Raw genomic sequence first — 23,165 nt, 5'->3', positions numbered from 1 at the left:
GTATGCAGTAAGATGTATTGTGGAAATATTGTGTGACCCTTGAAGAAACTGAATTTTCCTTTTATTTGTAACAAAAAACAGTTGTGATGTGTAGGAGGGCTAGTTTGGCACTAAAATCCAGTGTTCAACCCAACACCCTCCAATGGTAGCAAACACCCCTTGGCAAAATAGCTGTAATTCAGAGCAGGACAAAGGGGCATAGATCAGGTGTGCTGGTGATGCCCTCCAGTGCCTGCTGGGTGGTGATAGGGATCTACCAAACCACCATGAATTCAGAGATGTGATGTATACTCTATGTAGGAATCATAGCAAAATGGTGTAAAACTGTGTCTCAATAGCTGCTCTGTTAGGAGTCATTTTGACTTCTCTGCATTCTTCTTCTGTGTCTTCTGTGAGCTCATCTAAATCTTTCTTCCAAGCTACTTTCAACAGGTTAAACCATGTTCTGGGGTATTAATTATTAATAATTAGTAATGAGATGATATTTGACCCCTAAACAAGTCCCTGATGAGGAGCTTCGAAATGCTAATTTTGACCCATCCCTGAAAGCCTTCTAATTCTGTGGTTTCCCCCAACATGGTGCCAGTTCTTTTTAGGTTTCCTTGGTCAGTCTTCCTCGCCAAAAGGCAAGTTCTCGGTTCACTCAGTAGATCATGCTTATTACATTTCCAAGCATTCCCCCTTGTGCAATGACACATGCATGCTAAGGTGTCTGAACCCATTAGCAACTATCTGAATACTTCAGGGCCATTGCATGTCTCCTATATCTGCCTTGACTGGGTATGCTAGTGACTCGGTTACATTCAGCTGCAGCATGGAGATTTTACTGAATACCACAAAATCTGGAGTTGTGTGGCTGCAGACTTATATGGTTCCTACAAGTATATCAGTAAGTCCTCCACATATAGCAAGATTCTATCTGACACTTGAGAGTCCACTCAAATTGCATTATTTGTGTATAAATCCATAGCCATGCATAGGGTTTTGGTGCTGGAGTAACCAGGAAGATTGAAGTCTGTGAGGAACGAGGGTTGACTAGAGGCAGAGGTGATGGGGGTCTGATATTTATTCTGTGAAGTGCATGAGGGTTCTGGATGACCCATAGATGAGATAAAAGGATGCTGTTTTGTAGACTGAGAGGAAAGCGACTGGAGAGGAACTCAAAAGAATTAGGTGCGGCAATTTTGAAGAATGTGTTTTGCCATGTTGTCCTGTGTATTACTGATAGTCCTACACTAGGTTTGCTTGAGCAGTCAATGAGTTTTATGCTGTATGAGGAGGGGAGGGTGACTTTAGGAATGTGTGTGGAAAATGATGTCTGAGGCAGAGGTGGACTTGTGATGCTTTTCCTCTGGTTCAGGGAGGCCTGGCCTGGCAGTTTGGGCTGGACTGTTCTTTCTGGACAGTCAAGACTGATTTGCTTATTTCTGGGCTCATATTGAGGTGGCATGTTGAGTAAAAGAAAGACTAATTAGAATGCTACCCTGAGTGATTACCAGTGGTTAGACCTATCACATGCATTCCTTCATCACCTTTTCATTGTTTGATGTTATGCCCTAAGTGGCAAGAGTATGCCCAGTTGCGTGTCTCTTGCTCACTGTGCCACTAGAACAAAGCTACACCCTACTTAAGCGCCCCAGTCAAGGAAAACCCGTTCCTGGAATGCTTGTGTTCTGGTTCAAGGAGGTCACGGCCTGGTAGTTTGGGGTGGACTATTCCTATTGGAGCAGGATCAAGACTGATTTGCATGTGGCTGAATCCAAACTGATCTGGCATGGTCGACAAGAACAATGGATTGCAATGTTAACCCAATCAATGACCAGTGGTTAAACTATTGCAAGAATTCCTCCCATCACCATTAATGTGTTTGCAGAGGCGGACCTGCACTCTGTTAATGTGCATGGTTATGGATTTAACTTTGTGAACAATCACACCACTAAACATATCTGTTAATTGAAATGTTCTCGAGTAGTATGGAAAGTTTGGCCTCTCACTTCCTCCTGCTGTAAATCCTTCCTGATTATTTCACAGTGGGGTCAGTTTCTTTCATATGGTTCACTCTCCCGCTCACAGTTGTGTCAGTGAAAGGAATCATTTTGTGCAGCAGGGCTCCTAGTCCACCCCGCAGACTCTTCTGTGTGAGCTGTGTGGGACCAACATAACAGGGCACATTTGCTGTCACTGTCCTGAGTTTGTAATGATCCAAGCAACAAGCACAACAATGCCACCTGCTAAACGTTGTGCTGCCAATGGTACTCAGCCAAGGGAAGGAAGTGTGTGTGGGGGGGTGGGTGCTGGCATCACAGAAAAGAAAGGAAGGTCAACAATATATAAACTGTTGCTAGGAAGAATACATTTATTTTAATCCTGCTGTCACATTTGTTGCACTTGTGGGTGAGATTCTTGTCTCACTTCTCCATCTCTCTGCATCACTGTGAGGCATTGTTGCTGTGCCTGATCTGACAGTAATAATTGGCCTCGTCTTCCGTCAGAACCCCATTGATGATCAGGTGACAAGTGTTAATGGAAGGGTCTTTGGAGGCCGAGAACCGAACTGGAGTTTCAGAAGGTCTGCCCAAACTAGAACTGTAATACAGCAGGTATGTGGGGGGACTCCCAGGTCTCTGTTGGTACCAGTAGATGTAGTAGCTGCTGATACTGAACCCACTGCTCATAATACAGGACAGTCTTGCTGACTGTCCTGGGGTCACTAATACCATGGAGAGCTGAGACAGCACTGGTTGAGACAAGGAACCTGAAACAAAACAAGCAAGAAGAGTCATTAAACAAATGCATTACATTCCTCTCCAATAATATATTCAAAGAAAGAACAACCTCCTTTAGATCAAACTATCTTGCAGAATAATCACAATCACTGCCAAAACCCACAGGCACAGAGGGCGCTGAGCACGATGAAGAGAGCAGTCCAGGACATAGTACAGCCTTCAGCAAAGGATTGATCTATGGTGCAGAAAGGTGTCTGGGTGGAGATCTCCAGCTCTTCCTTAAACACCTGTGCAGGCTGGAAACAAGCCCTACATGCACATCATCTACCATATCACTGACTGATACATGTCACTTCACAGCCCCTCCCATCTCTTCCCAGGCTCCTTCACTTGAATTTGTTTTATGAAAATTTGACATTGACAAGGTTTATTACAACACTACAGTTCGCTGCATTTGTGAGCAAGTGCGATATAAGCTAGTTTATGATGCTGGTATATCTTAAACCCTGTATTTAAAGTGATTCTGCATCATAGATATTACAGAGAGTATGAATCAACAAGCATTGGTAATGCTAATAGGCTTGACTTATGGATGAAAGTGCCTTTTATGTCTTTGGTGAGATTAGGCCCCTAATAACTCATCACAAATGCACTCTGTCACTCATCTTTAAACTCATGCATCTGTTCATTCATCCACTTTCTCATTCTTATGTTCACCCTCTGACACCACCCCAATAAAACACACACAGACTGAAAATAATATGCAAGGCAAATTCAAATACTACAAGTACAAAGAAGAAAACATACTGTTGCCCAAACATGGTAACCTGGTAGGCCTATCCTTACAAAAACAAAACTAAAAATAGCAGTTGATGTTTGTCTCCCAGAGGCATTGTGAATAGTCTATTGTTGTAAAGTTTCAGCATGGCTGTCACATATAGAACCAGCATATTGGCCCTATTGAAATGATAAAACTATGAAATATAATGGACATCACCATTCTATAATCGTCTCTTGGTTTAGAAGAAGTGCTCATGTGGAATGTGGCTCACTTCAGATGAAATGAGAGGCAAGCAAGCAACCTGTTAGCACTGCCTGGAGAGCTGGGGTATCCTCTCAAGAAACATTAAAATAAAAAGAGAAGAAGCAAAGAAATGACAGAAGAAGTATAAGAGAAGATAGCTGAAAATTAAAGGACTGCTCAATCAGCCTTGAGCACACTCATTTTCACACTCACTTTCAGATGGATGTATACATGTGATCATGAACTTAGAAAAATATACAAATTGACAGTTGGCTGAGTAAAATACTATCTCTCCTAAATGGCGTAACAAGGATTTTCACAGAGCAAATCTTAGATAATCCATAGTTTATCACACTGGTTTTTGTGGCTACTGACATGTGGGTAGAGCCAATGCCCCTCTCTGTAGCATTTCTGAAACCTCTTTTTAGGGTCAAGCCTGCGAGTGCATGTGCTAGCTCATGCGCCTCTTTGCAAGACTCTGTTGTGTTCAGTAATTGGCTTGGAGCCAGCGTGTAGCTCACCATTTGTTGGCCTGCGTGGCACTCTTCTTTACAGCCTTGTAATTCATCAAGCCACGCCTGACATAATTTCTGTTCCTCTGTGTGGAGCAGGGATCAAGCACTATTTGATTCAATTTGAGTAGTGCCTGTACGCTACTCCAGATGTGATCAAGGTACTATTTTGTTATTTTTAACTTCTAGTGCCCCACAAACAGAAGGCTTGTGACTGGCAAAGAAGTGCTCAGCAGGTCAAACAAGATTTAAAAAATATCTTTTTTAAAGCTAATTTCTATTATTTTGCCAAGTTGTATTTTCTCACTTTGCACTCATATTTTCTTTTTTTTTTTTCTTGTGGGCGCCTTTCTCAAAAGCTGACAATTAACTTGTTCAAACTATTGCAAAGCAACGTTTCTTTATGATGTCTAATCTCTGAAATTCTACTTTAGCACATAATCATGCAGTACACCTCAATCCAACCCACTCAAATGTGCCCCACTACTATCCATCCCAAATTAAACCACTTTACACCACCCCAATCCAGTCAACTCCAACCCACCCTCATTCAATCATCCCAACCACCCCAATCTAGCTTGCCCCACTCCAATTCACTCCCTCTAATCAAAAACAATCTGCACCACTCCAAAGCAGTCTGCCCCACTCTAATCAAAACAATCTGCTTTACTCCAGTCCAAAACAATGTGCCCAAAGCCATTCCAAACCAATGTGCCCCACTTCAGTCAGCCCCAATCCATTACAATCTGCCCCACTACAATCTGCTGAACTCCAATCCAAAACAATCTGCCCCACTGCAATCCAAAATAATCTGCTCCACACTAATCTGCCCCATTCCCATCTGCCCCGCTTCAATCCAAAACAACCTGTCCCACTCAAATCCACCCAACTCCAATCTGCCCCACCCCAAATAAATCTGCCCCACTCCAATGCTCCACACTACAGTTTGCCCGACTCCAATCAAAAACTTTCTGCCCCACCCCAATCTGCCCCTCTCCAAACTGAAACTATATGCCTCACTCCAATTCAATCCACCTCACCCCAATCCAATACACTCCACTCCATCCCAATTCACCCACTCCCATCCATCACACTCCCATCCAGTCAACCGCACACCAACCCAATCCACCCCATTCCAATCCACCCTAATGCAATCTGCCCCACTCCATTCCAAAACAATCTGCCCACTCCAATCCCAAACAATCTGTCCCACTCCAGTCCGGCCCACTGCAATCTGCCCTATTCCAGTCCACAACAACCTGCCCCACTCCAATCCAAAACAATCTGCCCCATTTAATCCAAAACAATCTTCCACACTTCATTCCAAAACAACCTGTCCCACTCCAATCCATTTTAACATGCCCCACTCCCATCTGTCCCACACCAATACAAAACAATCTGCCCCACTCTAATCCAATCCACGTCTCCTCACCCCAGTCCAAACCACTGTATCTCAATTCACCTCACTCCAATCCACCACAATACACTTCACTGCAACCCAATCCTCCCTTCACCAATCCAGCCCAGTCCAATCTACCCTACTCCAATCCAACACATCTCACCCCAATCCACTCTAATCCACCCCACTCCAGTCCAATCCAACGCACTGCAGTCCGATCCACCCTACTCCAATCCAACCCACCCTACTCCAATCCAACCCGCCCCACTCCATTCATCCTACCTACTACTATCCTCCCACCCCAGGCCAACACAACCCACCCTACTCCAGTTCAACCCACCCCATTCTAACCCACCCCACTCTAATACAATCTACTCAAGTCAACTGCTACCCAACTCACCTCACTCCACTCCACCCCACCACACTGTATTCCAATCCAGACCTCTGCATCCCAGTTCAGTCCACCACTCTCCAATTCAGTCCATCCAGCCTACCCCCATTCAAATCCACCCCACCCTATCCCAGTGCAATCCACCCCACTCCAATCCAATTCATCCACCCCATACAAATCCACCCCACCTCCATGCAATCCATCCCACTTCAATCCACTCCAATCCACCCCAGCCCTATCACTCCAATCCAAACCACCCACCCAATCCACCCCAGTGCCATCTACCTAACCCCATTTCAAACCGTCCCACGCCAATCCACCTCACACCAATCCACCCAGCTCCACTCAAGACCCCGCAATGCAATCCACCCCATTCCACTCCACTGCCTCAATCCACTCTAACCCACCCCTTCCTATTCCACCCCACTCTGCAGCACTCTGCCACTGTATCCTACTTCCCTCTACTCAGCTCTAGGATACTCTAATCCTTCTACTCCACTCTACAACATTCAGACAAATCTACTCTATGACACTCTACTCCCCCACTCCACTCTGACACTTCATGCCAGTAACCTTTAGCCATGCTGAACAGTAGCCCCGCTGCTGTACAGTATGGCAAAGCAAAATGAGTAGCGTTCGAAACGGCGCGTTTCTATTGGTTTTGTCAATGCTTGTTTAGATTGATGATCACTTTACGAGACCTAAAAATGAATATTTTCGTAGGGCGGCTACTTCTCTGAGGAAGGTTCAGCTAAGATCAACATCAAGACTCAATCCATTTTATTTAGATGGTGAAGTGCGCCACCGTGTGGATATAATTGAACTTTTCTCCCTCTAACGATGTGTATTAATATTAAAACGTGGTTTATGTGCCCTGTGACTTATTCTTCGACCTGATGCAACTCGTAGGATTTAACATGTATCAAAGTAGTAAATGATAAATATGAAGTAATGAAAACACAATGAATGATGTATGTTTCTCGTTTTTTTAAGAACCATGCTAAGTTGCGGTGTACTGGAAAACATTGCAACATTTTGTATATTTCACTCCTCGAGCACGTCAGTCAGCACGTTTTTGCTTTATGCTATTAATCTTTTCTGCATTCTAACACATCTGTTAACACAAACGTAAAGTATAATGTTTTATATCTTTTCAGCTGAGTAACATCTGTGGGGCACATAGAAGCAGAGGCAGTGGGAATGGGAGAAGAAATGTACAGAACAGACGCTGCATTTACACCAGGTAGCGTAAACGAGAAGGACGACCATGGAATAGCGCTGCTCTGGTTAGGCCATCCTGTAAAGAGAACAGCAGCGGCTGCACTAGGGGCGCCATGGCGTAGACCCACTGCCTTCGTCTGCCACTCCTGCTTGGCATATTACAGCTCTTACATGAAAGCAAACTATTTAACGGATCGTTTGTTGGCATGTAAAAGTTGTAGCAACACCTTGTCAGCAGAAGGCGCAACTAGATATACTGCGCATGTGCCAGGCGGGGCTGTTACAGCCCGCCCTCACACATACACAATACATATCTGACAATCTTCAATAGCATCAGGCACGGCACTGCAGCATGTCAGATAACGGAGCTTCAGGGCTTGCCAATCACAAGCCCTTATGCCCCATTATGTGATGTAAAAGAGAAAAAGGCGTACCTTGGCATCTTCAACGCTGTTCTGGCTTCTGATTGGATAGAAGTTCGTCCATGTGCCTCTTGCTGCTGCAGACAGGAGACAGAAATTGTGGGTCTGCTCAGGTAAGTTTTTTTCGTTTAAAAGTGTGAGTGCGTGTCTGTGTGCTGGGGAGTCAGTGTGTATGTTTTTGTGAATGTCTTTGTGTGCGTGCGTGCAGCTGTGAGTGTATACATGTCTGCTTGTGTGTAATGTGAAAGCCTGGCTTGAGGTTGGCAAGCTATGACTGAGCTAGAATCCTAGAGAGTGCTTTTGGGCCACTTTGATAATCCACCAGTCGCCACTGAAGGAGCCAGTGAAAACAGTTATAAAATAGAAGGAGCATTTTTCAGACCACTGAACTTTGGGACAAGAGGAGAGCTGACAACACCACAATTTGGATAAGAGGATGGCTTAATCAGCTTACAGTGTATATAGAGTTAGAATTCATAGGCAGTTCCATAAGATTCACACCAACTTTGCAAGAAAACTGTAAAAACAGGCAATTGGGAAATTACGACAGGGATCACTGACAGGATGTCAGAAAATAAAATATCATGTTGACAGAATATTGTGTCAAAAATACCGAGGAACATAACATCGTGAAGGTAAGTGCAAATAGGTAAGCATAGATTCATTATTCTTAACTTCACATCTATGGACCTTGAAGATGTATGGCCAAGGCACATATATGTGGAGTTCTACATAGTAAAACTTTGCTTACCTATAGAAACTTATTTTTGTCCTCAATATTCTTGACACTATATTTTGTCTACGTGATATTTTTTATTGATATTTTGTCTGCACATCGTTACCATTATATGGGCTTTTATAAGTTGTAAAATGTAAGCATCCTGCTCATGTGATTGAAGTGCCCTCTGTAGGTTTGGCACTGTGTAGCACCTACACACTTGTGTCTTGATGCAGGTGCTCCAGCCATTGACTAAAGATACCTGTGATCAGCATCAGGCAGTCTCCCTGCTTTCAAGTGGCTGACGAATTCAAGATAAAGGGGCAAACTTCAAACTATGTTTCCTCTCGAACGAGTATGCAGGGGTGTAGATTCAGGGGTGTTGTTTGAGGTGTTACACCCCCCTCATAAATGATTTTCCTGATACTAATTGGAAACAGCTGCTTTCAGTTGGGTATGGTAAGGTAAAAACAAGTGATGGAGGAATGCTGAACATTGTCAAACATTCACCCCCAGTCACAGATCTGGGTTTAATCCATCGTTTTTTTGCTGCCCATTCCAGTTTGGACCCAGCCATATGCAAATCAGTCTTGACCCTGTTCCCCATGGGAACAATCCAGCCCGAACTGCTTGGGACCGGTTTCGGGGTTTCACCCCTCACGTCTGGGCATACCCTTCCCACGTAGGGCGACAAATGCAAAAACAACAAGTGATGGACGGAATGCTGAACATTGTCAAACATTCACCCCCAGTCAGAGATCTGGGTTTAATCCATCATTTTTTTGCTGCCCATTCCAGTTTGGACCCAGCCATATGCAAATCAGTCTTGACCCTGTTCCCCATGGGATCAGTCCAGCCCGAACTGCTAGGCCAGGTCTTCCCTGGACTGGAAACAAGCATCCTGGGACCGGTTTCAGGGTTTCACCCCTCATCAGCCAGGCTAGCTTGAATCCAGTGGCATGGGAAGCACGGGACCCACGTCTGGGCATACCCTTCCCACTTAGGGCGACAAATGCAAAAACAACAAGTGATGGGCGTAATGCTGAACATTGTCAAACATTCACCCCCAGTCAGAGATCTGGGTTTAATCCATCGTTTTTTTGCTGCCCATGCCATTCCAGTTTGGACCCAGCCATATGCAAATCAGTCTTGACCCTGTTCCCCATGGCAACAGTCCAGCCCGAACTGCTAGGCCAGGTCTTCCCTGGACTGGAAACAAGCATCCTGGGACCGGTTTCGGGGTTTCACCCCTCATCAGCCAGGCTAGCTTGAATCCAGTGGCCTGGGAAGCACGGGACCCACGTCTGGGCATACCCTTCCCACTTAGGGCGACAAATGCAAAAACAACAACTGATGGATGGAATGCTGAACATTGTCAAACATTCACCCCCAGTCACAGATCTGGGATTAATCCATTGTTTTTTTGCTGCCCATGCCATTCCAGTTTGGACCCAGCCATATGCAAATCAGTCTTGACCCTGTTCCCCATGGGAACAGTCCAGCCCGAACTGCTAGGCCAGGTCTTCCCTGGGCTGGAAACAAGCATCCTGGGACCGGTTTCAGGGTTTCACCCCTCATCAGCCAGGCTAGCTTGAATCCAGTGACATCTGGGCATACCCTTCCCACTTAGGGCAACAAATGCAAAAACAACAAGTGATGGACGGAATGCTGAACATTGTCAAACATTCACCCCCAGTCACAGATCTGGGTTTAATCCATCATTATTTTGCTGCCCATGCCATTCCAGTTTGGACTTAGCCATATGCAAATCAGTCTTGATCCTGTTCTCCATGGGAACAGTCCAGCCTGAACTGCTAGGCCAAGTCTTCCCTGGACTGGAAACAAGCATCCTGGGACCGGTTTTGGGGTTTCACCCCTCATCAGCCAGGCTAGCTTGAATCCAGTGGCATGGGAAGCACGGGACCCACATCTGGGCATACCCTTCCCACTTAGGGCGACAAATGCAAAAACAACAAGTGATGGACGGAATGCTGAACATTGCCAAACATTCACCCCCAGTCACCGATCTGGGTTTAATCCATCGTTTTTTTTGCTGCCCATGCCATTCCAGTTTGGACCCAGCCATATGCAAATTAGTCTTGACCCTGTTCCCCATGGGACCTGGCCTGGCAGTTCGGTCCCAGGATGCTTGTTTCCGGTCCAGGGTGGACCTGGCCTGGCAGTTCGGGCTGGACTGTTCCCATGAGGAACAGGGTCAAGACTGATTTGCATATGGCTGGGTCCAAACTGGGGTGGCATGGTGAGCAAAAGAACAATGGATTAAACCCAGATCTGTGACTGGGGGTGAGTGTTTGCATTGTCAGCACTCCGTCCATCATCTTTTTGTATTGGTAAAGTTGCCCTAAGTGGGAAGGGTATGCCCAGACGTGGGTCCCTTGCTCACTGTGCCACTGCAATCAAGCTAGCCTGGCTAAAGAAGGGTGATATCCTGAAACTGGTCCCAGGATGCTTGTTTCTGGGCCAGGTTGGACCCAGCCTGGCAGTTCGTGCTGGACTGTTCCCATGAGGAACAGGGTCAAGACTGATTTGCATATGGCTGGGTCCAAACTGGGGTGGCATGGTGAGCAAAAGAACGATTGATTAAACCCAGATCTGTGACTGGGGGCGAGTGTTTGCATTGTCAGCACTCCGTCCATCATCTTTTTGTATTGCTAAGGGTATAGTAAGGTGTCTGTCAGGTTTCACTAGGATTTTTTACTTATACACAGGCAAAAACGTGCACAATCTCTCTCTCTCTCTCTCTCAAATCCTCAAAAATGTTGGTTATCTTACAAAATACTGTTGGAGAAGACATTTGGCGGCATTTCAAGCAAGCCCCTATACCATGCTGCTCCCTGCTGATGGCGGGCTAAACCCAGAAACACGTGTACAGGGATATACAGCACTTGCTGTGCCTACGGAGGTGAAACACTTTATTAGAGCGTACTCGCGACCCGTAAACGCGGTGTAAATTTTTCACCACTCAATACTGCTTATATTGATATACAGATCCATACCTCATTGTGTAAAGTTTCGATATGTCCTAGTTGAGTATTTTGACCAGCTAATGCAGCAAGATGAATTGTGTTGATGATCGTCTTATGTGATGTCTTAACTCTAAATATACACAAGGTTTGACATTATATCAGCCCTGAGGAAGTCGTTAGGTTATTCCCTAAGGCGAAACACGTGTTGGCTGAAGATGAGGTACACTTGAATTATAACACCTGTACATATGGAAGTTGAGATGTATCTGAATACCCTACATCTACATACAGCAAAGACCAAGATGTCGGTTTAAAAACAATAAACTACGGATTGGTGAACCACACTGAAGAATGAAGATGCCTCTCTTTTCTGAATGAAACTTTTATTGATAGTATGCTATTGGACTGTACTGGTGCATGTTCCATGTGATAAAACAATGTACATATGGAGATTTGATATAGATTTTTTGGGACGTATACTTTTATAGCGAGTGCCTCATATGCTACTTCTTTCTCTGATTAACATGGTTTTTCAGGTTTAGGGATTAGGGTCTTTCCCTTATGAGTGCACCGCTTTACTGATATTTGAGCGACTGGATCTTTGAGCACCGTTTCTCGATTGTCTAACACCCTCTCTTTTGTGTACATCCCTTTCTTTGTAATTTTGTCTTTAAGACGGCCCTCTTGAGCCACGGCTGATGAGCCTTGGGAGGCACCTGTGCGCCATGAGTGGGACTTGGACCCGAGAAGAAATTTGGCTGCTTGTCAAGCAAGCCCCTATACCATGCTGCTCCTTGCTGAGGACAGACTAAACCCAGACAGACATGTACAGGGATACACAGCACTTGCTGCGCATACGGAGCTGAAAGTCTTTATTACTTTTTGAACGGACTACCAATTCAAATGCATTTACTGTGATACATTGGGGTTGGACTTTGTTGCTGGAGTGTAGGCAGTGTGCTTCCTTTCTTTGTAATTTTATCTTTACGACGGCTCCCTTGAGCCACGGCTGATGAGCCTTGGGAGGCACGTGTGAGCATTTCAAGCAAGCCCCTATACCATGCTGCTCCCTGCTGATGACAGGCTGAACGCAGAAACATGTGTACAGGGACATACAGCACTTGCTGCGCCTGCGGAGGTGAAAGACTTTATAACTTTTTGAATGGACTACGAATTCGATTGCATTTACCATGATGCATTGAGGTTGGAATTTGTTGCTGGAGTGTGGGCAGTGTGCTCCCTTTCTTTGTAATTTTGTCTTTACAACGGCTCCCTTGAGCCACGGCTGATGAGCCTTGGGAGGCACCTGTGCGCCATGAGTGGTACATGGACCCGAGAAGACATTTAGTGGCATTTCAAGCAAGCCCCTATACCATGCTGCTCCCTGCTGATGACGGGCTAAACTCAGAAACACGTGTACGAGGATATACAGCACTTGCTGCGTCTACGGAGGTGAAAGACTTTATTACTTTTTGAAGGGACTACGAAGTGTGTTCCCTTTCTTTGTAATTTTTACAAAATACTGTGTTTTCTCCCACTCAGTACTCCTACCAATCAGCATTCCTCTGTCTTTCTACTGCCCCTTAACCCCCATCATTCACCCTGCATGTGGTATAATTGATTTTTTTTAAAATCTTTTTTATTGAAGTTTATAGTGTGTTGGAATCCTACAACAAGAAAAACAAAAGTTAGAGTTACATCCGAATCGCTATTATGGCAGTTTTGAGTATTGGAAATTTGTCAAGGGGTTGGGGGACATTGTGGGTAAATGATAGTGGCCACAGAGCAAGTATTCATCTGTTATATACATTATATCAGGAGATAAACATGAAAACATCTTATATACTTTGTGAAACGGAGATTCTTTGATTGTGTGTACAACCAGAGCACGTCATCAGAGAGGTAATTATGCAGCCCGTCTCATGCATGTGAGAGTCCCTGCGTGGATCGGTGTGAGTACAATTATACACAAATTGTGATCATGGGGCCAAAAGGTGGGTCGGTCTACTTTGCAGTAAGCTCCCCTGTGAGGATAGTTTTCCTTGAGGTGATGCATCCAGACAAGAGGAACGGCTTTCCGGGCCTGCAAGGAGTTGCAGGTTAGGTGTATCCCTAGCGGCAGCAGGGAACCTATCACAAACAGATGGTGGTAGATTAGTATGATTTGTTCATGGGTGTCGAGTGTTGTTTTTAGCTTCTAATTTGATGATGAATGTGTTCCATATACCACTGCCCCCCAATGCTAGGCCCCTGCGCAACCGCGCTCCGCTTCAGCTTGTGACAACTGTAGCAGAGTGTGTAACCATCTAGTAGTGTCTGGGATTGGAGATGCCTTCCACTGCATGGCGATAAGGCACTTCAAGGTGGTAAATGCCATGTCTAATAATCTTTAAAGGCGTTTGTCCCCTAAGTTTCTGTGACATAGTCCCAGTAAACAGGATTCAGGTGTGGGTGTTAGAGCGTGGTCTGTTATTTCAGCAGTGGACTCTGTCACCTGTTTCCAGGCCACTTGCAGCGGAGAGCATTCCCATACCATATGATAAAAGCTAGCCTTGTCGAAACCGTATCTTGGGCATTTTGGGTCAGTTGTAGGAAACATACGTTTGATGCGGGAGGGAGATAAATAAGCTTGATGCGCATAGTTAAATTGTGTGAAACGGAGCCTAGGGTTGCGTGATGCCCCTTTAATTCTGAATTATTTAGACGCCCATGAGTCTGGGGGTAAGGGATGGGGGAGTACCGCATCCTACCAGACATCGGCGTTCTCCACCCCAGGGCAGTTTGTTGTATTCAAGGCAGTGTATAGTGCAGAAATTGCTTTACTAGTCCCTGGGTCGGATAATATCAATGCAAGTGCTTGCGATGTTATTGGTTCTGTGTCGCCCTTTCTCCATGTGTTGTGAATAAGCAGTCTGATCACACAATATGATAGAAATAATCATGCGTGTAGGTCTTTGGAGACTCTGAGTTCATGGAATGTCTGTAATGTACCCTCTGCATAAAAATCACCCACCATTGTGAGCCCAGCAGTCATCCATGGGGCAATGGCATGGTGCTGTAGCATAACCCGAGCAGCTGGCAGCCACACTGAAGGTATTATTGGTGAGTATGGTATGTTTACAGATGTACTGTGTATATATCTATGCTAGCAGGCTCTGGCCGTATCCATCAGCCAAGAGCCATGGGTGGGGGGGCATGACCTATATATTGGGGCTGCACCAAGGAAGTTATTTACATATGTTTTGTCTGGACTCTGCCACCATAACGGCCATTGTAGCTGTGCCACGGTGTAGCAGAGCTCAAGGTTGGGCATGCCGAGGCCTTCCTTGTCAAGGGGGCGCTGTGTCGTGGTCAGGGCTACCGGCGTTGATCCTTCCCCCAAAGTAGTTCAGATAGTAAGCTATTTAGCGTTAGAAAAATAAGTTTTGGGAGAACGATTGGTAAGGCCGCAAATATTATAACAGTCTAGGGAGAAGAAGCATATTAGCTATGGCCACTCTTCCCAACGAGAGAGCCGGAGCCAGCACCAGAAGGGGAATGAGCCACGTATACTTCATACCACTCATCAAGATTACCCTCTCTCCAGTCTTGCAGGGAGTGATATACCTGCTCTCCAAGATATTTAAACGTAGTGTGACACCACCGTAGTCGATAGTGTGGGAGAGTCTGTTGGTCATCGGGGGGGACAGGTGACATGGGAAAAATGCATGATTTTGACCAATTGACCTTGAGTCAAATATTATTCCAAAAGAGTCCAATAAGAACATTACTTTGTTAACAGCCACAGTGTGGTCATGTAGGTAAATTAAGCCGTCACCTGCATACAATGCTTTGATGTGAGAAATGTGTAACTCCCATATCACCCAACATTCCGCTTTCTGTCTCAAGCAAGCCGCCAGTAGATCCATTGCTAGTGCAAACAATAATGGGGAAAAAGGGCATCCCTGTTGAGTGCCCCGGCAGATAGGAAAACCATCTGAGATAATGTTGCCTGTTTTGACTTGGGCTGTCGGGTCAGACTACAGGATGCTCACCCACCTTAGGAAACAGGTCCCAAAACCCATATGACTGAGAGTCATAAAGTGATATTCCCAGCTAATTGTGTCAAATGCTTTTTCTATGTGTAGCGAAACAGCCGCCCCCTTGTTGCCATTGTGGGCACTGATGTAAAGAAGTCGGAGCAATCTCCTGATATTTAAGAAACTATTGCGTCTGGGGATAAAGCCCAACTGATCCTCATTTATCATGCCAGGCATTAATGAGAGGAATCTGTTTGCCAGAAGTTTACCCAGGATCTTACAATACAAGTTTAGTAAGGAGAGAGGTCTATAGGATTTCACGTCTAGGGGGTCTCAGCCGAGTTTTAGTAAGACTACTATGAGGGCTTCATGCAGTGTCTGCGGTAGTTTTCCTTTTGACCACGCTCCAGTAAACATCTCAAGCATAACTGGTAGGAGATGAGATGTGTATGCCGAGTGGTATTCGATATATAAGCCGTTGGTGCCAGGGACCTTATTGCGGGCTAATTTGGTTATCGCAGCACGAATTTCCTCCAACCTAACTGGTGCATCCAGCTCCTCTTTTTATTGCTTGTCTAGTAGTGGTAGGAGCTGAATATTGAAGAAAGTGGATACCTGTGTAGGTGTCATGGTTCGGTCGTAGCTTATAGTGATTGGTAATAATTTTTGAATGCTGACTTAATATCAGCTTTTGTGTTGAGCATGTCACAAGAATCCATTTGTATTGCCCCGATGGGAGTGTGCCAAGGAGACTCTCTGACTAGCCACGCCAAAAGGGGGCCCGAGTGGTCGCACTCAGCATATTGTCATGCCATGTAGTGTCGATAGTCATGCCTACACAATCTCGTATCGGCCTCCAGGTTGCTCGTTTGATTGGCTACGGCTATCTAAGCTTCAGGGAGCTTAACCTCCAGTGCACCCACTTCACTGTGCAGTTCCTGGCGAACCCCCATGGACGCAGCGATACACTGCCCTCACACCACCACTTTATGTGCGTCCCATTCGGTAGCCAGAAGAAGTGTGGATTTATGATTTTGTGCAAAATATGTGGAAATACATGTAGCTCATTCTTGGTGAAAAGGAAGATTCGTCAATGCCTCAATCTGCAATCGCCAGGCCGGCACATTTGTAAGTCGTCTGCCCCAGTGTAGAGTCATCCTCAGCGGATAGTGATCAGACATGGTGCGAGCTAGATATCCACCATTCTCTGCGACAAAGCCATGGGTCCTAGGAATAGATCTATTCTGGTGTGTAAGTCGTGGACGGGTGAGTAAAAGGAGTACTCAGGGCTCACTGGGTGCCCCAACTGCCATAAGTTGTTGAGTCCCCTGTTCGTTCTCCAAAATTTGAACCCTTGGGAGTTCTTCCTGCACAGTGCCCCTGTAACGGTGGGTGTGATGTATCCGCAACTATGTTGGGAACACAGTTAAAGTCCCCCCCCGAAAGTGGCCACTGATGGATCGTAAACAGACCCGGTGTGAGCTTATTCAGGATGTCCCCATGGTTGGAGTTGGGGGGCGTATATTCCCACCAGGGTCAGCGGCATTCCAACCAATAGCCCTTCTGTAATCACATATCTACCATCAGGGTCCCTTTCAGTGTTCTCTACCACATACGGAATGCCCGGTGCCACCCATATTAGTACTCCACTGGCAAATGTGGAGACTGTAGTGCCGTATACCTGCCCTTTCCAGTTGCTGTTAAGCTTTGTGAGTTCAGTCTCCATGAGATGTGTCTCCTGGAGCATGACTATATGTGCCTTCTGGTGCTTCAGATATACCTGTATTCGGTGTCTCTTTGATAAGAATGCCATACCTCATACATTCCATGTGATGATGGTATAATTAGGGAGAGATGGCATAGTCTGGGTACTCATGGAGGTTTGTAGTGCTGAAGTGGGGAGTGTAGGAGGCTGGCCTGTCTTATAGTGGGTACCTTGTGATACGGACTCCTTGTGCCAGGTCCAGTTATCCCTTATTTGTAGATTAGTAGTGTTCTAGCAGTTTAGGCTGATAGAGGTAGCTATAGCAGAGCAGCCTAGGCTGACCTAGGAGACATACAAAGCTCCTACTATCATATAGCACTATATCTTAAGAAACACAATACTCAAAGTTACTCAAAATAAATGTACTTTATTTTAGTGACAATATGCCAAAAGTATCTCAGAGGATATACTCCCTTAGGAGGTAAGTAAAATACACAAAATCTACACACAAACCAAAACGAGGTAAGTAAAATACTTAGAAAAGTAGTGCAAACACTGTAGAACACATTAGAATGCAATAGGAGACAATAGGCTTAGGGGCAACACAAACCATATACCCCAAAAATGGAATGCGAACCACAAATGGACCCCAGGCCTAGTGTAGTGTGTAGAGGGTCGCTGGGAGTGTAAGAAAACAGCAAGGGTGTCCAAGATACCCCACCCAAGACCCTGAAAAGTAGGAGTAGAGTTACCCTACTAACCCAGAAAGACAGTAAAGTCGAGATAGGGGATTCCGCAAAGACAACAACTGACTGCAAAGCACTGAAGACGGATTCCTGGACCTGAGGACCTGCAAAGAAAAGGGACCAAGTCCAAGAGTCATACAAGTGTCCAGGAGGGGCAGGAGCCCACTAAACCCTGGATGAAGGTGCAAAAGGGCTGCCTCCGGGTGGAAGAAGCCAAAGATTATGCAACAACGGAAGGTGCCAGGAACTTCTCCTTTGGTCAGAAGATGTTCCATGGCGTGCTGGAGGGTGCATAGTTTCTTCCATGCAGAAAGACCGCACACAAGCCTTGCTAGCTGCAAGAGTCACAGTTGAAGGTTTTGGGTGCTGCCAGGGCCCAAGAAGGACCAGGAGGTCGCCCCTTGGAGGAGGAGAAAGAGGGGGTGCTCAGCAACACAAAGAGCCCACGCAGAAGCAGGCAGCAGCCGCAGAAGCAACTGAACAGGCATTCAGGAAATCTGAGCATGGCGGTCGTCTCACCACAACAAAAGAGAGCCCCACGAAGTCGGAGTCCAACTCAGTGAGTTGCGCAATGCAGGACGGAGTGATGGGGACCTGGGCTATACTGTGCACAAAGGAAGTCTTGCAAAAGTGCACAGATGCCTTAGCAGCTGCAGATCACGCAGTACACAGGATTGCTGCCTGGTGTTGGGAGGCAAGAACTTACCTCCACCAAATGTGGACAGAAAGACGTCAAGATGAGAGGGGAACCAGAGGCCCGATGATGCAGAAGTGTGGTGCCTGTGTTAGCAGGGGGAAGATTCCGTCGACCCACAGGAGATTTCTTCTTGGCTTCCAGTGGAGGGTGAAGGCAGACAGCCCTCAGAGCTTGCACCACCAGGAAACAGTCGAGAAAGCTGGCAGGATTAGGTGCTACAATGTTGCTGGTAGTCTTCTTGCTACTTTGTTGCGGTTTTGCAGGTGTCCTGGAGCAGCCAGCGGTCGATCCTTGGCAGAAGTTGAAGAGAGAAGTGCAGAGGATTTCTGGTGAGCTCTTGCATTCGTTATCTGAAGAGAAACCCACAGGAGAGACCCTAAATAGCCCTTAGAGGAGGATTGGCTACCTAACCAGTTAAGAGCCTATCAGGAGGGGTCTCTGATGTCACCTGCTGGTACTGGCCACTCAGAGGTCTCCTTTGTGCCTTCCCACCTCTGCATTCAAGATGACAGAGATCTGGGACACACTGGAGGAGCTCTGGGCACCACCCCTGGGGTGATGATGGACAGGGGAGTGGTCACTCCCCTTTCCTTTGTCCAGTTTCACACTAGAGCAGGGGCTGAGGGATCCCTGTACTGGTGTAGACTGGTTTATGCAAGGAGGGTATCATCTGTGCCCTTCAAAGCATTTCCAGAGGCCAGGAGAGGCTACTCCTCTCAAGCCCTTAACACCTATTTCCAAAGGGAGAGGGTGTAACATCCTCTCTCAGAGGAAATCCTTTGTTCTGCCTTCCTGGGACTGGGTTGCCCAGGCCCCAGGTGGTAGAAACCTGTCTGAGGGTTGGCAGCAGCGGTAGCTGCAGAGAAATCCCCAGAGAGCTAGTTTTGCAGTACCCGGGGTCCATGCTGGAGCCCCGGGGATGCATGGGATTTTCCCCCCAATACCAGAATGGTATTGGGGGGACATTTCCATGATCCTAGACATGTTACATGGCCATGTTCGGAGTTACCATTGTGACACTACACATAGGTATTGACCTATCTGTAGTTCATGTGTGTAATAGTGTCCCCGCACTCACAAAGTCCAGGGAAATTGCCCTGAACAATGTGGGGCACCTTGGCTAGTGCCAGGGTGCCCCCACACTTAGGCCCATATATATACTTTTTTAGCTCTGCATTTGCGCCGCTTTTTGACGCAAAAACGGCGCAAACTTACAAAATACAATTGTATTTTTTAAGTTTGCGCCGTTTTTGCGTCAAAAAGCGGCGCAAATGCAACGCTAAAAAAGTATAAATATTGGCCTTAATAACTTTGCACCTAACCTTCACTAAGTGAGGGATTAGACATATAGGTGACTAAAGTGCAGTGTAAAATGGCTGTGAAATAACGTGGACGTTATTTCACTCCGGCTGCAGTGGCAGTCCTGTGTAAGAATTGTCTGAGCTCCCTATGGGTGGCAAAAGAAATGCTGCAGCCCATTGGGATCTCCTGAAACCCCAATACCTACCTAGTACCTAGGTACCATATACTAGGGAATTATAAGGGTGTTCCAGTGTGCCAATCTGAATTGGTAAAATAAGTCACAAGCCTGCAGTGACAATTTTAAAAGCAGAAAGAGCATAAACACTGAGGTTCTGGTTAGCAGAGCCTCAGTGATACAGTTAGGCACCACACAGGGAACACATACAGGGCACAATTTATAAGCACTAGGGTCCTGGCTAGTAGGATCCCAGTGACACAGGCAAAAACAAACATACATATAAGTAAAAAATGGGGGTAACATGCCAGGCAAGATGATACTTTACTACAGGGAGATAACTGAGTTCTCTGTCCTGTTGTCTGAGTTAAATGTGTGTGTTCGGTGTGTCATGAACCCCAGATCTGTGTGCCTCCCCCCCATCCCGCCCCACCTTCCTTCAGCATTGTGCAGACTTGCATATACATCAACGATAACAAAGACAAACAAGAGTGGCAACTTGCCTAAACCGAACACAGTGTAACCACCTGCGTTCACCGACCCATATCGGCGATGCCAACAGTGAACACATGTGAGGTAAAACAGGTCCCAACGGTGAGTTTCATGTGGGGGGCACCAAGGTCCGGTTCGAGTCTCATGTCCTGCCTGCAGGATATAGCACAGTTCCGACAGTTTTTTCCATCTTTAAAAGTCATGTGTGTTCAATTTTGGTCCCCAGTTACTAATAGGGTCTTTGAGCGGGAGGTCGGTCGCCGGGCACCAATCACGCTATTGAGGCAAAATAACACTGAGTGGATAGTTCTCTTAACAGGTGAGCAACAGCTCGGTTCATGTTCTGCCTTCACTTCCAAGGGTTACAGACTATGCCAGGCACTTTATAAGTTTAATACACTTCCCTGGGTATTTGCGTTCCAATCATAGTTGTTCACTCACTCCTGTTGAGCGTGACCGAAGCTATAAGTTGTCAGACGAGCACGGGGGGCGTAATAATTGATTTATTGCAGATGTAAGCTGAATCACTGTGATCCCCCTGCTCAGATTTAGAGTCTGATGGTGTTTGAAGCACAGCAAAATGATTTGATGTGAGCTGAGTGGCCTTGAGCAGTACTTTTGCTCATTCTTCCACAGCTTTAGCCTTGGTTGGACTGGTCCTGGAACCTGTGCGGCACTTACTTTTGGGCCGCCGGGATAGCCATTGTGGAGCTGTTTCTTTCTTATTAGACGGTTGGGTTAGGCCATTAGCATGAAGCCATGTCCAGACATCGTCGGAGGTAGCAAAGATGTGCGTTTTTGCGTCATCTATCACACGAAGCCTCGCTGGGAGGAGCAGTGCATATTTTATGTTCTGATCCCGGAGCTTGGCCACAAAAAAGGAGTTCCTTTTTTTTCTGAACCTGCGCTGTGAAGTCTGGGTAGCCGGTGATGTTCACGTCCTCGAATTTCCACGGCCCTTTAGTATGAAAGCACTGACGTACCAAGTTTCTATCATGATAATTGAGAAGGCGGGCTATCATTGGCCCGGCGGGCACCCAGTGGTGGTGGCTTTCCTGGGATTCTGTGGGCTCGCACTATCAAAAATAATTTTGGGATTTTATCTTGGAGCACTGTAGACACTAGCCATTGTTCCAGACACAGCTTAGCACTGGGGCCTTTTGTTCTCTCTGGTAAACCCATAAAGCGGACATTATTGCACCTTGAGCACCCTTCTGCGTCTTCCCCCCTCAGTTGTAATGCTGCTACTTCCCTACTTAGCTGTTTCATCTAGATTGGAGGTCTTGGAAAGACGGATGCAGTGCCGCTATGTCAGATTCTGTTTACCCCACTCTGTCAGATAGTTTACGATTATCCACCCAGAGTAAGTCAACAGGAACCCCCCGGTTGTGCTGTGGTGCCGGCGGGGATCCTCCACTGCCTCGCTGTGCTCTTCTTCTTCTGCCGGGTCGTCACGCGGGGCCGGGATTACGCCTGAGGAACTGGGCCACCAACTCTCATTCTGGTTGTCTCGTTACGTCAATGCCCATCTTCCACTCACCGGCAGGTCTTCTGCAGGGACTCTCTGGGGACTTCGGGAAGTCGGTAGAGGGTAGGCTTACTTCGTCAGCTCTGCGCTGCAACTGCATCACTCCTTTTGGGCCTGGTCGGCCGCAGTCGAACCTCCACGCTCCATGAGCCTGTAGCAGCAGCCCCTGCCGCAGCACTTGTCGCCCACCACGTCTGAAGGCCGCCCAGACAGCAGGGAACAGATCAAGGATGCAGTTTACTGCATCAAAGAAGGATAATCGGTCGGCCGGGTGAGGACCTCCGATTTAGGCTACCGATCTGATCGCCATCTTGGACACGCCCCTGGTATCATTGATTTTAACATTATGTAACAACGTGATTGTTGGAAAAACTGCCCCCCCACCCAAAATATTACTGACCAAGCTATACTTCTGCGATTATGCACGTGACTTGCAGGGGCCCCCGGGTAGTTCTGTGCGAAGCCAGTATGGCTTTATAGGGAGGCATAATCCAATGGCGTTCTTCCATGTTCCCCAGCTGTGCTGTACTTCAATTTCCACAGAGTGTTCAGAATTCAGGATGAAGTTTTCTGCCCTGTGGTTGAGGAAGAGGCAAGTTCTTTCAAGTCTGTGCGGCCTAACAAACTACTTATGGCCGTTCACATCAGAGATGCAAGGCTTCCCAGGCTTGAGCCATAAGATAGGCACAATGCAAACGATTTTATCTCAATGGCGACTACACCATCCTTGAGTTCGTGCTTTGTAACTGCTGACAGCGCTGCAGGCTTACAGCAGCACACAAGAACTCGTTAGAGCGCCTTCAGTAATAATACGAATTACAGCTGAAGGCAGAGTCGAGAGTAGACAGCTAGTTGCGTAAGTACTGCAAGTCAATGCTTTGATGCATGGTCAGTCACTAAAATGCATTGGTTTACTCCTCGATGCATGGACTTGGTGGGAAGAGGTCTCCAATCAGAGCAAGTCCGGGTGTAAAGGAAGAGGAGAAGGACGAAAAGGCAGTGGAAGCGAAGGTGACGCTGCAGAAGGTGATTGAGCAATTAAGATATATTTACATTTTGTTTCGAGCTTATCACAATTTCTTTGTTTCAAAAGATAGAGTT

General features: G+C 46.4%; 1 gene segment (V, D, J or C); it reads right to left on the bottom strand.

Moving 5' to 3' along the window:
* Positions 1-2,429: 2,429 nt before the first annotated feature.
* Positions 2,430-22,164, bottom strand: LOC138265176 (immunoglobulin lambda variable 5-37-like). The segment is given in 2 exon segments: positions 2,430-2,755; positions 22,077-22,164. Coding segments are annotated over 2 exon segments (414 nt in total).
* Between the last annotated feature and the right edge of the window lie 1,001 nt (positions 22,165-23,165).

Source organism: Pleurodeles waltl, chromosome 11, assembly GCF_031143425.1.
Source record: "Pleurodeles waltl isolate 20211129_DDA chromosome 11, aPleWal1.hap1.20221129, whole genome shotgun sequence".
Taxonomy (NCBI): Eukaryota; Metazoa; Chordata; class Amphibia; order Caudata; family Salamandridae; genus Pleurodeles; species Pleurodeles waltl.
Note: the sequence above shows the minus strand (reverse complement) of the source record. Positions and strands in the feature narration are given on the sequence as shown.